The sequence below is a fragment of the Astyanax mexicanus genome, chromosome 20 (genome assembly GCF_023375975.1).
Source record: "Astyanax mexicanus isolate ESR-SI-001 chromosome 20, AstMex3_surface, whole genome shotgun sequence".
Lineage (NCBI taxonomy): Eukaryota > Metazoa > Chordata > Actinopteri > Characiformes > Acestrorhamphidae > Astyanax > Astyanax mexicanus.
The window spans coordinates 35631313-35648276 of record NC_064427.1 but is presented as its reverse complement, the minus strand read 5'-3'; the positions used below and the strand labels follow the sequence as shown (position 1 = coordinate 35648276).

General features: G+C 38.5%; 1 protein-coding gene across 3 annotated transcripts; it reads right to left on the bottom strand.

The window, feature by feature from the left end:
• Positions 1–1189: 1189 nt before the first annotated feature.
• On the bottom strand, positions 1190–12102 carry lrrc32 (leucine rich repeat containing 32). Of its 3 annotated transcripts, none has more exons than XM_022681421.2 (3): positions 12027–12102; positions 8007–8097; positions 1190–5610 (listed from the first exon to the last, which is right to left on the bottom strand). In XM_022681421.2, exons 1-3 carry the CDS (start codon positions 12077–12079, stop codon positions 3712–3714), a joined length of 2043 nt encoding a protein of 680 aa, XP_022537142.2. In that variant the 5' UTR covers positions 12080–12102; the 3' UTR covers positions 1190–3711. The 3 variants fall into 3 exon arrangements, with proteins under 3 accessions (XP_022537142.2, XP_022537144.2, XP_022537143.2); XM_022681423.2 differs by having other exon boundaries at positions 12031–12093; XM_022681422.2 differs by lacking the exon at positions 12027–12102 and adding an exon at positions 11233–11343.
• Positions 12103–16964: the final 4862 nt, after the last annotated feature.

Here is a 16964-nt window from a genome sequence, read left to right as displayed (position 1 = left end):
TATCTAATGTACTGAGAAAGCTGAGTCCAGCTTGACAAAAAAAACAAACAAAAAAACACCAACAATGTTTTTCAATCCTGGTCTTGGATCCCCCGCCCTGGACATTTTTGTGGTTTCCCTGCTTTGACACACCTCCTGCGCCTCTGAAGGAACTAATTAACTAAATAATTAGTTCAACTGGAAGTGTTGGGAGAAGAGAAAGCAAGAGATGTACACAACCTTGTTCAGTTAACACTGCAGGAAACACACAGCCTATAATAAACAAGTATGTTTGGTGCAGATGTGTTAAGTTCAAATACTTTATTGTACTTAATTAGGCATTTTGCTCATCTATACTTTACCAGAGTAAACTTTTTACTTCTACTTCTTACTTTTTCACACAATTATCTGGACTTTCTACTCCTTACATTTTAGAAATAGCCTTGTTACTCCTATTTTATTTCAGCTTGTTTTCATTCTGGCTTCTTATTGTTAAAAAATGCTATCCAGATAAATCTCTCCATCAGGATAGAGTGAATCTGATTGTGATTGGTTGAGAAGTAAAAAACATATACCATTCCGACTCCCTATTGGTTTATACGGATCCATCACACCTGGCATTGTCACGCCCACACTCCAGCAAGAACATATCAGATGTATGCATCCTAGTATGAAGATGATCATTGGCTGAAGAGACTCAAGAGAACTCAAGGCAAACTCCAGTCCAACTAAGCTTTTTTAATATATTTACTTTTTTCTAAAATGCATTCATTTTCATATGTATGTATGGTATATATGCAGCTGAAACAGGGAGCCTTGTGCATCCCAAATTCATCCCATCCCAAATGTATCAATATTAACATTTTTATATTACATTATAGTCATTATAGCTTTTAGAAAAATGTGTTTTGGGGAGGGGTGTAGTGCATTTTAGGACTCTGTGGTGTGTAAAACCTAAGCTTTTGTTCCTAATGGCATTTCCCCCCTTACTTTTTACATTATTTTTACTTTTATACTTTAAATAGTTTTGAAACCAGAACTATTACACTTTTACTTGAGTGAAAACTTCAACTTCAACAAGTATTTTAAACTCTAGTATCTATACTTCTACCTGGGTCAGTTTAGGATCTTTAAAGAGAGAACTGGGATGCATCTACAAATCAATAGTTATCAAACCACACAAGCACACACACACACACACACACACACACAAGTTATTACATAACATTTATTTACGAAAATAAAAAACAAACTTCATAAATATATTTTCATTTATACATTTGCATGAACTATATCAACAGTTCACTTACATTCTTTATACATAACTTCTTTTTTTTTTTTTTTTTTTTTATAATTCTTTCATGGTGTGTAAATACCATATTTAGTAGAATGCAACAGGAGCCTGAGACCATAAAGAGTCATTCAGATTTGTAAGAGTCATTTGCCTTTGCATCACTGTGTGGGTGTGGGTACAAGGGTGTGAGATCACTGCTAGTTTCGACATGTAGAGATTGCGTAGGCGGCAAAAACAAGAAGTGGTAGTGACCATGAAACCCATAGGAGGAAATGTCCCTCTTGTTCTCCACTCAACAGGTTGTAAAATGAGCTCCTATTTATACACCAGCTGATGACACATCCAAACACACAGGGATTTCCTGTGTCTATTTTGGTCATGCCAACTCCTGGTATAAACATCATGCACAGTCCATTTCCTCCTCATAACTCTAATAATAAATCTAATTAATACATTTATTTACTTGTATTCGATCCCTGGAAAAAAAAAAAAAGTTACGAACGTAACTAATGTGACATAAGATGCACGACTGTCTATTTGAAAAGCTAATAAATAATATCCATAATTCAAACAATCTTCTCATTAAAAGCTTCTTCATTTCTTCAGCTCTTTTCCTCTCCAGCGGAGACTCCACTCTTTCAGGGATTGGTGAGGCTGAATCAATAACAGGAAAGGTATCTGCAGCGGCCCCAAAGCTGTGAAAACACACTGCATTTTCACTGCAGGTGTCCCGACAGCAGCACTTCCTCTGCCCTAGCTCGGTTTAATCATATCACACACACACACACCCACACACACACACACACATACCCACTCACACACGCACAGTCCACATGTTCCCTGTCCAGTCTCATGACTGCCATGCATCTCACTGACCTTCAAAATGGATCAAACCGGATTAAGGGGCATATTGCACACTGGCAAGCCAAAACTCATGGGACAGGAACTACAACTAGAACAAGAACATTGTGTGGGATGTGCGTGCAGTGCCTCCTGCCAGAGTCGTTTTTTGAACAGTTTGTTCACAGAGACAATCCTAGCCAGACACAGCCGGTCACGATCATTTATTTACCCGATTATTAAATGTGCTATCCACTGTGGCTGCTTCCAATGCCCTTCCATGAACTATTCCCTTGATACCCACATACCCCAATAACACACTGTCCACTGTTTAACCTCACCACCCCCTGAGATAACACTTCACACATCAATTCAGGTACTCCTATCCCATCACTTTTCACATTTGAATGTACAAACTGAACCTTCAATGCTACCATGAACACAATCCAATATTATAGTACTATTGAGCTATGTCCTACACCCCTCCTACACCCATATTGTCCTAAATTCTAGGCCTGTTGTAACTGTAGTATGCTGTTTATCTGTAGTGTTTGGTATTGGCTTTGTTTAGGCTTAAGAGGAGTACATTTACATGTGACATAACATCATATAAACATTCAACTTTCATATTCACAACACAACACAGTCCATAAAGTGCAAAATAATGAGCCAAGGCGAACCATTGGAAAATGTAGTGACTGTATGAAAAGAAAAAACAAAAGTCCTTCAATTGAGTTTTGAATACAGATCACAAGCAGCAGTCCAACACTGAGTCCCACCACATCCTCATCCTTCAAATTTTGAATTTTGAAATGAAACTTGAAACAATGAAACTTCTTCATTGATGAGTCCCACTTTGGTTTTGGTGGGGACGACCAACAACAACGGATCAGTGCGCGGAGCCATTGTGGCCAGCGCCAAGATGATCAGCGCTTTGTTTTATGATGGTAGATCATCTTTGTTTTTTTAATTACAGGCACTTTGACAGCCCAACTTTATATTTATAAGGTCCTGCAACCAGTGGCCCCACATTATCAACAAGACAATGCTCGTCCATACACTGCTGCCACCTTTAGAGCTTGCCTCGAAGGCACAGACACTATGCCACATAGCCAGCTGGATTGCCAGATCTATACCTGGTTGAAAATGTTTGGGAGGCTACTAAAACACCCTATCAACATGCTATGCAATCCGACGCTTCCATCACTGTAGGTGATGAGTGAGTGTACACTATATATTCTTTGTTATTCTCTAAATAACAAAAAGGGCCCAATTTTTTGGTCAAGATTACAGCTCAGTTCTGCTCAGCTTTTTTTTCCAGTCGTTCCAAACTAACACTGCATATCTCTGTTTGCAAATAAACTTAATAAACTTAATATAAAAGTCGTACAATTGTGATTGAAATGTCAGGCCTAGTGTTTGCAACTTGTACAACAACTTCAGCCAGTTCCCCTTCAGATCAGTCAAATCAGGAATACCCAGGCCTATTTTCCTGACCATAGAAGGACCTGTTGCTGAACTCATGTGACTGTCACATCTCCACCTTCAGTTTCCTTTCTGAGTTTTCAGTTTTCCTTCAGTAAAGTACTTGTCAATTGTCAAGCCTTGTAGCTATGGTTGAATCTGTGGCTTCTCGAGTGGCACAACTTTATGGCCACTAGCAAAACCACCATCAGTCCCAAAACTAACACTGCAATGATGCTAATCAGAAGCACTTTGCTGTGGAGAGTCTCGCAGTGTTCAGGTTTCACATTTCTGAGGCTGATCTCCACATCCTCATTGTTCTTTCTGTATTGGCAGGTGACCACTGTGATGTCAGGGATGGTCTCACTGGCTTGCTGTGCCCAACTGATTAGGCGTGCGTTTGCACAGCAGCTGAGTGGATTAAAGCTGATGTAGAGACTTTTAAGCATGCCCTCCAGTGCCATTAGCGTCTGATCATCCAGAAATGTCAGTCTATTGTTCTTCAGGTTCAGAACCTCAATGTTCGACTCTGTGCTTAGTGACAGGCTGGTCAATCTGTTACTAGACAAATCCACCATCCTCAAGCCTCGTAGGAGGGACATGTCCATGCTGAGCGTCTTTAGATGGTTCCCTTTCAAAGAGAGATAGGTGAGGGAGTTCTCTAAGCCAGAGAGAGCTTGTTCGCTGACCTTCAAGCCAGGGTTTAAAGATACGTCCAGGATGAGCAATGGAGTACCTTGGAAAGCATGCGCAGGTAGGTAAGACAGCTCATTCTCAGAGAGGTAGAGGTATTGCAGAGTGGGAATGGAGGAAAAGGAGACGCAGTTGCTGGTTGGATCCTCTTGTAGACCACAGACTCTCAGCTCATTGAGTTGAAGATGCAGGCTTGTGATACTGGGTAGACTGGAAAACATTCCAGAGTCCAAGGTGCTGAGGGAATTGCCCTGAAGATAAAGTGTTACCAATGACCGAAGGGTGCCTTCACTAAATGTCAGGTTCTGCAAGTTGTTGAAGCTCAGATCAAGGGTCTTCAGTGCGTTCAGAGGGCCCTCAGAGTCTACTATAAAGGTGCCCAGACAGTTGTTGCTGATGTTTAAGGTCTCTAAACTCCTCATGCTGCTGAAGAAGTCTGGAGGCACATTCTTCAGCTGGTTATAGCTCAGGTCTAAGTAGAACAGCCTGTGTAATTCCTGATGGCCATTGCTGCTACGAAGGGGGGCATGGGTCAGCTCTTCTTTCTCTCTCAGGTACTGCAGTTCCTCAGCTGCACCAGTGCTGTTGACGCTACGAAGCTGGTTCCTCGAGAGGTCCAGGTAGATGAGTTTGTTATTGCTGGGAAGAATGGGGAAGTAGTGGATTTTGTTCTCCCTCAGGTCCAGATGGAGCAGTTGAAACTCCTCATCTGACTCAATGCTCTGGAAGGAGGTCATGCTGTTTTTGCTCAGGTTCAATGATTTCAGGTGGAAGAGATTGAAGTCAGTAATGCATGAAATCGAGTTCATCGACAAATCAAGTTCGGTGAGATCCAGCAGAGAGTCAAATGTGCCCTCCTCGATCTCTAGAATGACGTTGTTGTGTAAGTTTATGTTTCTCAAAGCCAGCGAGCCACTAAATGTGTCTTTGCCTAATTTGGTGATGCTGTTTCCATTCAAATAGAGGTTAGTGAGGGCTGGTGCATCTCTCAGAAAGTAGTCGCTCATGTCTGTGAAAAGGCCATTTCCGGACAAGTCCAGGGTATGGACTGAGGTGAGAGGTCCTAGTGCGTTTGTTTTTAGAGCTGCATTAACATGCAGTTCGTTTTTGGAGAGGTCCAGAACTTGTAGATGAGCCATTTTTTGGAAGAAGCCTGGCTGAATGAACTGGATCCTATTGGAGTGGAGATTAAGATGCTTTATGGTGGGATAGGAAAACAGGACATCCTCTGTCAGGTTCTGGAGGAGGTTCCACGACAGGTCAAGTGTATGGATGCTAGCTGGCAGCTGGGGTGGGATACTCGTCAGATTCAGGTTACTGCAGTATGCATCCTTTTGGAACTGTGGAGGAGAACACAACAACATGTTTAGGACCGAGAACTGAGAACCTAGAGCCTAGAAGTTTAACCCTACTGTCCAGAGATCTCTAGGATGCTTAAGTAGACTCAAACATCGATTAGTCATATTGATCTTGCAAAATGTCAGAGACCAAAGACCATATGACGTCAATCATAACAGTGACACGTTTTTTCCAAGAACTTGACCACACCATCATATGCTGCATCATCAGATACTGATCGTAAACAAACATACATACACAACATGCATGTTTGGAGTATTTGGAGAGGCCCTTTGGAGGCAAGGCAGCTGACTGAGCTGTCTTCCCTTTCCTGCCTAACTGAGAGATATATGAGTAGTCGCAAGAGAGAGAGAGAAAGAGGATACAGGCACAACATATAGCACTGAAACACAGCTCTTCCCACCACTTCCTGACCACAAGCCATAATATGTGTTAGGTGCCCTGGAGACCACTGCTGTCCACTCTCATAACTAGATGCGATTTCCTGCAGCGGACAAACATGTCCTGTTGTTGATTCGCGCTAATGAAGTCACTCCCAGCAATCGCAAGGGAGACTACTGGATCTTCTAAAACTAGTTTGTGGCTGTTAACGTGACACTTTGCTGCGTTTATTACAGTTTTGCACCAAACTCTAATAATGCTCATTACTTTTCCTGGAGATGTACAACCTTGCAAAGATTACCTCCCTCTCAATGTCACACAGTTGATCAAGGTAATTAACAGAAGAACATTCTAGACTAGTGGCTCTTAATCTTGGTCTTGACAAGTTGTCCACATGTCCACCTGCTTTAGCACACCCAAGCAAGTGCTTTTTAATGATCTCATTAGTCACCAAGGTAACTAAATGAACTGACTGATCAATTAAATAAAATCATATTTACGGTTCACAATCGTATAAAGTAATTTCATGGGTCCTGACTTATTTCCTGACACAAGTCACACAATAATTCCCTCAGTGATTTGGCTAGAAACCAAGGCTATGATCAGAAGTGATCAGATCAGATTTGCAGATTTGTCAGGACATCACAAATGTATCTGCAAACATACGCTATGGTATTAGGGCCACCCCAGTTAGCTAATAACCTCTGGTGCTCTTCTTGGACCCTTTCTCAAACCACTTATGCACTTTGTGCGAAGAATCTGTCATTCACTAATATTTTCTTATCAGAAATTTGTACTTAACTAAGAACAGAATGTACAATAATGGACAATAATGGACCAGTGCACTGGTCAAATTCTGATGATTCAGGGCCTCCCTGCCCATCTTTAGTAATCAACACATTCTTCTTATTCCAATACATGTTTTTTAGCCTCAGATTTTAAATCAACATTTTTTCTTTATTTCTTTAAATAGACACATTGAGAGACATGGTATTTTCCTAGTATCACCTTTGTTGGTGGCTGTATAGCAATTGGTTGCGCTGCTTAATAACATCTGTTCGTATGTTTTTACATTTTGCTATATTTTTCTATCACTTTGATACAGTTTTTAAATTTTTTTGTGGCCTTGTTGCCCATGATTTGCAGGTCACTTTTCCATCTCAACTTTCCTTGCACACGGCCCAAATATCCTGCTAAACTATTTTGCTGCTTAAGAACATGCTGTGAATCCGGAGTAGATAGTTCTTAAGAACTTTCTTAAGAAAGAATTTCCGAAAATTCTTGAGAAGATATTGGTGAATGAGGCTCATCGGTTGTCTCATTATGAGTGACGCAAAACATGTATGTTGTTTGAGCATCCAGAGAATCCAGATTAAGAACGTAATCACATTTTAAAAACACCTCAAAATGTGGTTTGATCCAATTTGCAAAAATTCATGTGAATTTCATGTGATTTCTGGTTTGCTGACTGAAGGTTTGTGGAGTGGCAAGAGTCTCACGCGCCCCCTATGGTGCTCCCATGGTTGTAAAGGCATGATGTTATAGACACTTTGACATCCCAAATTTACGTTAAAGAGGTCCTGAAATCAGTGGTTTAAAAAAGCATCAAAAAGCAATTTCCCTCTTAAGTAGCAAAAAAGAGACAAATTATCTGCAATTTTAGACTCCACAACTGGTCCAAACTATAAAAAATGTACTTGGATAAAATATAGATATGCCAAAAATCTGATTTTGGCTGGCAGTCTGAATATAACCAAAGTCTTATGAAAAATTTTCTTCCCGAGAATTTAAATTTTTCAGATTTGCAAGTGAACAGTTGAACAGTTGCAGTTGAACTATAAATCTACACACTGCCTCCAACCTATAATAATTACATTAGCAATAACTGACAAGATACTGAAAAAATATCATGTGTCATCCAACAGCTCTAAAACTACAACACTCATTTCTGGCATTTGCTCCACAGGTTTTGACAGTGCTCACAGATATCACTTACCACTTGGCAGGACGAGAGCTGTTGCGAGTGTACCAAGGCTGCCACTTCATTCACAGCGAAGAAGAGGAACCACAGGCGGGCCCCCATCGTGCTGCAGGGACAGACAGAGGATAGCCCACATGAGAGATGAAAGAGAGAGAGAGAGGCAGACAGTGAGACAGACAGTCTGAACGAGTTTATGTGCTACTGTCTTATTGGGGAAGTGTACTGACGTAATGTGCTTGTTTTTGCTGATACATGGTTCCCTCTACACACACAAACACACACACACACACACACACACACACAATCAGGCGTGATCTTTTCAGTGAGCGTAGCTCTCTAAATTAGGCAACTTCAGTTATTCTTTTTTTAATGGAACATCTTTGACATTCAGGCGCGACGCAGCAGAAAAACATGTTATTGACGTCTGAGTTCCTATGTAACATTTCATGCATTGAAATATACTGTATGACGTCAGAGGAAGCACCCACGTGTCAGACAATAGCAAAAATCTGAAGGATTAGTCATAGCCTTCATAGCCTTCATAGCCTTCATAGCCAATTTATAAACACACAGTCATATCAAGCACTTTGTAGTTCTGTAAGTATAGACTGTAGTCCTGTATCTGTTTCTCTGCATACTTTAGTAACCTCTTTTCACCCTTTTCTTTAATGGTCAGGACCCCATAGGACCACAATAGAGCAGGTGTTATTTGTGTGGTGGGTTATTCTGCAGTATAGCACTCACATGGTGATGGTGGTGTTGTGTTAGTAGTGTGTATTGTGCAGTGCTGCTGGAGTTTTTAAACACGTCAGTTTCTCTGATGGGCTTAAAATAGTCCACCAACCAGACCAGACCCCCAACCAGGAATTTCCAGCCAACAGTGAGAAGAACTCTTCTGTGGGTAGCATCTAGTGACCACTGATAAAGGACTAAAGAATGATCAACGCCAACTTTTGGCTTTGAATCTACAAGGTGGTCCAACTAGTAAGAATGTCTTATAGAGTTCAAAAACTCAAGCAGCACTGCTGCGTGACTGCGTCTGACCTACTCTTACCATCACAACACACAATACTAACACACCACCACCACCGTGTCAGTGTCACTGCAGTGCTGAGAATGACCCACCACCCAAATAATACCTGCTCTACCTTTTTGGAGGTCCTCTGGGTGATCCTGACCATTGAAGAACAGGGTGAAGGTAGGATAATAAAGAGGATAATAAAAGGCAAGTGGCCACAAAGTGACCCCAGAAGGAGAGGCTTATGTGACTCTTTGATTTCATTTCTCTGAACTGTTTCTTCACATCCTCAGACAAAACTGCGTCACTCAGCCGGTGTCCCATTACTCATTTTGCACACTTTGCAGAAAATGATTTGTTAAAAGCCATTTTGAGCGCTATATAGTATCATTTTTAAACTGTAATATAAACACAGGTTTGTATGTCTTCCTCCTTAAATAGAGTCAGTTCAACAAATTCAATATTAGTTTCATAGCAGATACTGCATAGTAGTTACTAAATACTACAGTATCAGCATGCATTAAACTGCTGCTGCATAACTGTTGAGTAAATCTCCACTTTGACAGTTTTTGGTTTTCTCCATTGCTTTAACATCGTAGATGCTCTGTACATTCTGTAAATAATTGTGAAAGAATTGACCAATAGAAATGCTCTAAAATTAGAAAAAAGCTTATTTTACATCCATTCAAACACTTTTATTCAAAGTTAAAAAGTCATCATTTTGGATCTACAGCTCTGAAAAAAAAGGAAAATAGACCACTTGATTTTACCAAAATGAAAACCTCTGGAATATAATCAAGAGGAAGATGGATGATCACAAGCCATCAAACCAAACTGAACTGCTTGAATGTTTAGACTAGGAGTGGCATAAAGTTATCCAAAAGCAGTGTGTAAGACTGGTGGAGGAGAACATGCCAAGATGCATGAAAACTGTAATTAAAAATCAGGGTTATTCCACCAAATATTGAATATGAACTTGTTTTTTTTACATTTGAGGTCTGAAAGCTCTGCATCTTTTTTGTTGTTTCAGCCATTTCTAATTTTCTGCAAATAAATGCTCTAAATGACAATATTTTTATTTGGAGTTTGGGAGAAATGTTGTCTGTAGTTTATAGAATAAAACAGAAATGTTTATTTTACTCAAACATAAACCTATAAATAGCAAAATCAGAGAAACTGATTCAGAAACTTAAGTGGTCTCTTAATTTTAAAGGTTTGGGTTTATAGAAAGGGTACAGTAACTTATTTAACCACTCTTTACAATTGAGGGGACCAGAAAAGTCTCTCATTACATGTTGAACCTTAGGGCTGTTAAGCTACATGTGCACAAAACCATGTCAACTTCCACTTCTTTCACTCAAGAACAGAAAGCTGAGGTTGCAGTGGGCACAAGATTACCAGAACTGAACAGGTGAATACTGGAGAAACTTCGTCTGATTTGATGAATCTTGATGAATCTTGATGCAAACAAATGGCCGGTTGAAGTTTGGTGGCAACTGCTTGAATCAATGGATCCAACCTGCCTTGAGGAGTGCATCCATCCCTTTATGATTGCAATTTACCCTTCTAATCTACTTTCATTTTACTTTCAACATTTCAACATAATAATGCACCATGTCAAAGCCAAGCCAAAGTTATTTCAGTGGCCTTCCCAGTGCCAGAACTGAATCCAATAGAGAAGCGTTGGGATTTGTCAGAATGGAAGATTTACAGCATGAAAGTAAACTTTGAAAAATCTAGAGAATTTTGTGATGCAATTATGTCAGCATGGACCAGAATCTTAAAATAATTTTTCCAACATCAACAAGCATTTTAAGGCTGTTCCAAGAGCTAATTAATGCCATACTCTGTATAAAAAAGGGTTTCCTAAATCATAATGAACTGTCAAAGCAACTCTGGCATATCGCTTTACTAAAGAACCCCCTTAAGCCACCCCAACTGCCTCCCAGTGCGCCCATTGTAAAAAAAAAATATACATTGTTAAAAAAACATCACTATAGTGCTCTCTAAAGTGGCAAAAAAGAAACACCCTTCTTGTTGACAGGGTCCCATGTCATGCAGTAGGTGCCCTTTTTTGTTTTTTGCCCCTGTGTCAGTCCACCACTGTCTGTAGCGCTTCTCTTGAAAAGGAGTAAGAATTCATAGGCTGTCTCTCAAAGAGAGAGAGAGAGAGAGAGAGAGAGTCATATCCTGATACAGCAGTGAGAGAGGAGTGAGTCTTACCGTACTAGTGAAAGTGCCAGTCCTGCTATCTCCTGCACAGAGAGTCAGTCATGCTGCCAGCAGCCCCGTCCAGCTCTACTGATACAATACAGCCTACCCTCTTCTCCTCCTCCCCTCTCTCTCTCTCTTCTCCATCTCCCTCTGTCCCTCCCTCCCTCTCTCTCTCTTTCACTCCCAGCCTGATACATATCCTGTGAGAATATCCTGCCGGCATTATTGTTGTTCTCCCCACTTTCCTACTTTTGCTCGTACCTTATATGGAAATGGGGAGCACTCTCTCTTCTCTTCTCTCTCCTTCTTTCCCTCTAACTGTCTTGCTCTGCCTCCTCTCTCTCTCTCTCTCTCTCTCTCTCTCATGAGAAAGTGCAGCTGGCCTCAGTGGCCTCAGTTTAAACACTGGTATCCAGGGTGTTTCCCAACACTGCATTCCATGCCACATCCCTTAAAACATACAGAACATATAGGTAGAAAATCGGTACCACTTTAAAATAAGACTACCTTTATAAAGGGTTTATAAATGGTTTAGTTTATTAATGGTTACTAATTAGGTTGTAAAAGCCTTAAAAATCATTAATAATCAGTTATAACACATACGTAGAAATGTACATAGACTTGTTGTTTGCCAAATAGTGAACCCACAGCCACATAACTAATTATTAATGATTTTAAGGCATTTACAACCTAATTAGTAACCATTAATAAACTAATTGTAAACCATTTATTAATCCTTTACAAAGGTAGTCTCATTTAAGTGGTACCAGAAAATCTATATATATAAAACAAATCAAACATACTTACTGTGTGCTGATTGGCTCTTCCTCCACAGATGGCCCTTCATTGCATACATAAAATGGTCAGCAGACTGTTAAGTATCAGTGCAGTCAAGAACTGGAGCAAGCTGAGTGATGGTCAGGTATATATCAGTCTCCTAGTAGGGATTCCCCTCCTCCACCTCCATTCACTCACTCCCTTCCTTTTGCTTTTATTTTCTCCACATAGCCCTATTCAGACAGGATTAGCTTTACCTGGAGAGGTGGAGTGATGTAATCTCACTACAGGAACATCAGGAACAATTTTGACTGATTTGCACCAGATAAGAAATCCCAGCACAAATGATTGAGTTCAATGGGAGTGGCTACTCGATTTACACACTGCTATCAACAACAACAAAAAAACAGTGATGAAAACCAATATCATAATCCTAAACTTAAACTTGAATTCAGTTCAAAATGTGAAACTCATATCATATAGATGTATTACACACAGAGTGGTATATTTTAAGCGTCTATTTAATTTATTGTTGATGATTATGGTTTTCAGCCAATGAAAACCCAAGAATTAGTGTTATATCAATTCCACAGTCAGTGCAGTGTTTTCCCGGAAAATCTTACAGCACTTCATGCTTCCCTCTGCTGTCAACTTTTGTGAAGATTTCATTTTCCAGCAGGATTTGGCACACTGCCCACTCTGCCAAAAGTACTAGTTGGTCTTGTATAATATTCAGATTTTCTGAGACACTGATTTTTGGATTTTCAATAGCTGTAAGCCATAATCAATCACTCATAATAGATCACTCTGTGTGTAATACATCTATATAATATATGAGTTTCACATTTTAAACTGAATTACTGAAATAAAGTAACTTTTCAGTGATATTCTATTTTTTTTAAATGCACTTGTATATGTGTGTGTGTTTATATAATAACAATAATAATAATAATAATAATAATAATAATAATAATTATTATTATTATTATTATTATTATTATATTAAATAATAATATTAAATAAGAAACTAACTAACTAAATAAAAAACAATAACAAGAATTTAGTACTGTTATATTGTACGATTGTTCAGTTAAAAATAAATTCAACAAAATATTATTATCACTATTATTGTGAATAGAATAGAGATTTATTGTTTGAAAAACAAGGTTATCATTATTACTATTACTGTGAATAGAATAGAATAGAACAGAATAGAATAGAACAGAAAAGAATATTCCGTTATTGATTGTTATGCCAAAACAAGGTTTTTATTATTTTATTACAATTACATTTATTGTTATCAGAATAGAATAGAATATAGCTTAATTTGTTGCTATGCCCAAACAAAGTTATTCTAATTACAACTATTGTTATTAGAATAAAATATAATAGAATAGAGCTTTGTTTGTTACGCCAAAACTGTTATCATTATTATTGCAAATACTGTTATTAGAATAGAATAGAATAGAATAGAATACAATAGAATAGAATAGCACTATAGTGTTTTTTGTGCCAAAACAAGGTTTGTCTTATTTTTGCAACAGAAGATGTGAAAATGTAAATAGTGAAGATGTACTGCTAGTAGCTATTTTGTAATTTAAAGCAGTATTAAAAAAGCATTTAAATAAAATATATTATTATTATTATTATTATTATTATTATTATTATTATTATTATTGTTGTTGTTGTTGTTGTTGTTGTTGTTGTTGTTGTACTTGAAGGCACATGTGACACACACAGAAGAGTGAGCAGCTCCCTCTAGTGGTGCTGTGGACCTGTGTTTCCCAACTTTGCCTTTTTAAAGCTTTTCTGCTCCCAACTGAACTGTTCCAACCAATCAGCTGTATAACAGCCTATTATTACCTGGACCAGGTTTTAGAAACACTAATTTAAAGAAAAATTAAGGTTCTCCAAAGACACAAAGTCTCTATCACTGTAATAACTTTTCACATTTATTATCCACTGTTTTGTTTATGTGTATTTCTTTTTGCAATCAGTGATTATGCCCATCGTTTCCTATCTGAAACCACATTAATAACTTTATTATATTATTTTAAAATAATGACAGCATGCAACATATTGCAGCATTTATTTACTGAGTTTTAATAAAGGCTTAGTCAGGTTATTTATGGCATATTCCACTAAATCAGTGCCATTTCTGTCCCCAGGAAATTACACGTATAAATATGCAAACAAAATAACTATAAAAGACATTTTATTATTAAGCATAGTGTCTTGTACATTGACCTAATTGCAAAAGTATAATGTTATTAAAACATATCGTAATAAAAACTTCTTAGAACACTGAAAAAATAGCATTTGTTACCAGTCCCCACTCTCCAACTATAAACTTTATCATTAAATTTTAAATTAACATTAAATTAAAATTTTAAACTGTAATTGTAATGTAACATTTTAGTTGTGTCCCTATCACTCAGTCATTTTACCATAACACATTACCCCATCTAAAAATTTGGCACATCTAAAACAGGAAGTGACATCAGCTGGTTCTTCTGAAGATCCCAGGAAGACTAAAATTAAGTTCCCTCATTTGTTTTTCTGTATATTTGATCTTATAGTACTGATGAGGTCAATCTCAGCACTCATTCCTGTTACCTAAATTAATTCTCAGATCTTATTTGTTTATTTTTAAAATACACATTTTGGGAAAATCATTAGAATGTGTCCAGTTTCCTCATCTTTTTAGTATAGCCACCATTTAGCTATTTTTCATGTTTTTACTAATTCTATGCTAAAAACACAGTCCTGTTACATTCAGTCCTGTTATTTATATCATAAAGAGTAAAAGGAGTGGGTTCCAATAACAGGACTGAGTGCCAGTTACAGAAATGAGTGTCAGTAACAGGAGTGAGTTACAGTAACAGGAGAGAGTGCCAGTAATGTGAGTTCCAGTAACAGGAATGAGAATTGTCCCCTGGTTTATTAATTGAATGTGAATATTAGTTAGTGTAAAGCACTTTTTTCCAATTCTGTTTGGTTCATTACGTATCCATTTGTTTAATTCAATTGCATGATAATAAATTTTAACAATTTTAGTTTTTTTCTTCTTAAAAATGTCGGCCTGCATCTTTTAGAAAAATACAACCATTCATTAAACATTTCTTTATAATAAAGACTTTCCTGAGAAAAAAGCTTTGTCACACGAGTTTTGGTAACAGGACTAAGAAAAAAATTACCATCTTCGATTTAGAACCCTTGTAAAAAATTAAGTAAAGCTGCCTGTGTTTGACCAGTGTATGTTTTGAATAGTTAAATACATGTGTAAGTAGAGTTGAAAAAAGATAAAACATTTGAAAGTTTAATTTGGAATAGTTACAACCCTTATATTTTTTAATGTTGGAAAACAAAAGAACATAAGAAGCGGCAGAGAATTCATAGGCATTTAAGAAAGTGTACTGCAAAAAAATAATATTAATATATTTAAAATCCATCCAGAATTCAATAGTCAGAAAGAAAGAAAAACTCATTGATCTATAGATAAGAACAATGTTTTTTAACCTTTTGAAGATGGGGCTCCCCAGTGGGCTGCAGAGGTACTGCAAGATTATTTACTTTTCTATTTTGCAAAGTAAGAATCTTCTATAGAATAGATAGTTAAACAAATGTAACTTTGAATGTGACCGACATTTAGATACATTATCATTGGTTGGTTTAGCATAATACAGTCACAAGAAGAGCAAGAGAGCCAGTAGATTAGCAATCATTATGTTATTAGTGAGAGTCTGGGTGAAGTGGTTGTCCTGTGGTGTGTGTTTTATAAGTAAGTGTTTAATAAGCAGATAACTAGAATAACAGATAACAGAACCAACAACCTATCTCTTAACGTGGATAAAACCAAGGAGATGGTTGTTGACTTCAGGAGAGCTCCAGGTGTCCACCACCCGCTGAACATCAACGGCTCTGCTGTGGAAATTGTGGATAACACCAAGTTCCTCGGTGTTCACATTGCAGAGAACCTCACCTGGTCCCTCAACACCAGCTCCATAACCAAGAAAGCCCAGCAGCGCCTCTACTTCCTGCGGAGACTGAGGAAAGCACATCTCCCACCCCCCATCCTCACCATGTTCTACAGAGGGACTGTAGAAAGCATCCTGAGCACCTGCATTACCGTCTGGTTTGGGAATTGCAACACCTCAGACCGCAAGACCCTACAGCGGATAGTGCGGACAGCTGAGAAAATCATCGGAGTCTCTCTTCCCTCCATCACTGAGATCTACACCACACGCTGCATCCGCAAAGCCACCAGCATTGTGGACGACCCCACCCATCCCTCACACGGACTCTTCGGTCTGATGCCGTCCGGCAGAAGATACAGGAGCATCCGAGCCTCCACTACTAGACTCTGCAACAGCTTCATCCACCAGGCAGTCAGACTTCTCAACGCACAGAGACAGAACTGAACCCCCACCCCACCCACCACTCACCCAACACACTCACACAAAACTAAACTGTACACCCCTCCCCCCTTTACACTCACAAGAACTGAACTTCACCCACACACACACCCAGTCAGCACACAGAGGCTGACATGACTTTATTTGCTGCACTCTTAAAAACTATAAACTCTCTACCTCAGTAACTGCTGTGATTATATATGTTCTATATGTTACAGTATGTCACACATCTCTGCACCTTATCCCCACTATACTCTTTATTATACCGTATCGGTACTGCACTGTCCTGTCTTTATGCATTGTCTCGTCCTTTGTATTTATTGTTATTTAGTGTTATAATTTTATAATTTTATGTTGCACTGTCGTCACTCCTGCACTTTATGTTGTCTATTGCTTGTTGTTCTATGTTGCACCATGGTTCCGGAGGAACGTAATTTCATCACACTGTGTACCTGTACTCAGATGTAATGACAATAAAAGCCTCTTGACTTGACTTGACTTGACTAAATATACATAGAATTGTACAGTTCAATATGTTCTGCATTCATA

What these genes read in the sequence shown, in the direction of transcription:
- lrrc32 (XM_022681421.2), bottom strand. Translation starts at nt 12,079, where the DNA reads ATGTATGCAATGAAGGGCCATCTGTGGAGGAAGAGCCAATCAGCACAC. An exon ending in AGCCAATCAGCACACAGTAA is followed by an intron (nt 8,098 to 12,026) that starts GTATGTTTGATT and finishes CTGTCCCTGCAG; the next exon opens with CACGATGGGGGCCCGCCTGT. An exon ending in AGCTCTCGTCCTGCCAAGTG is followed by an intron (nt 5,611 to 8,006) that starts GTAAGTGATATC and finishes TCTCCTCCACAG; the next exon opens with TTCCAAAAGGATGCATACTG.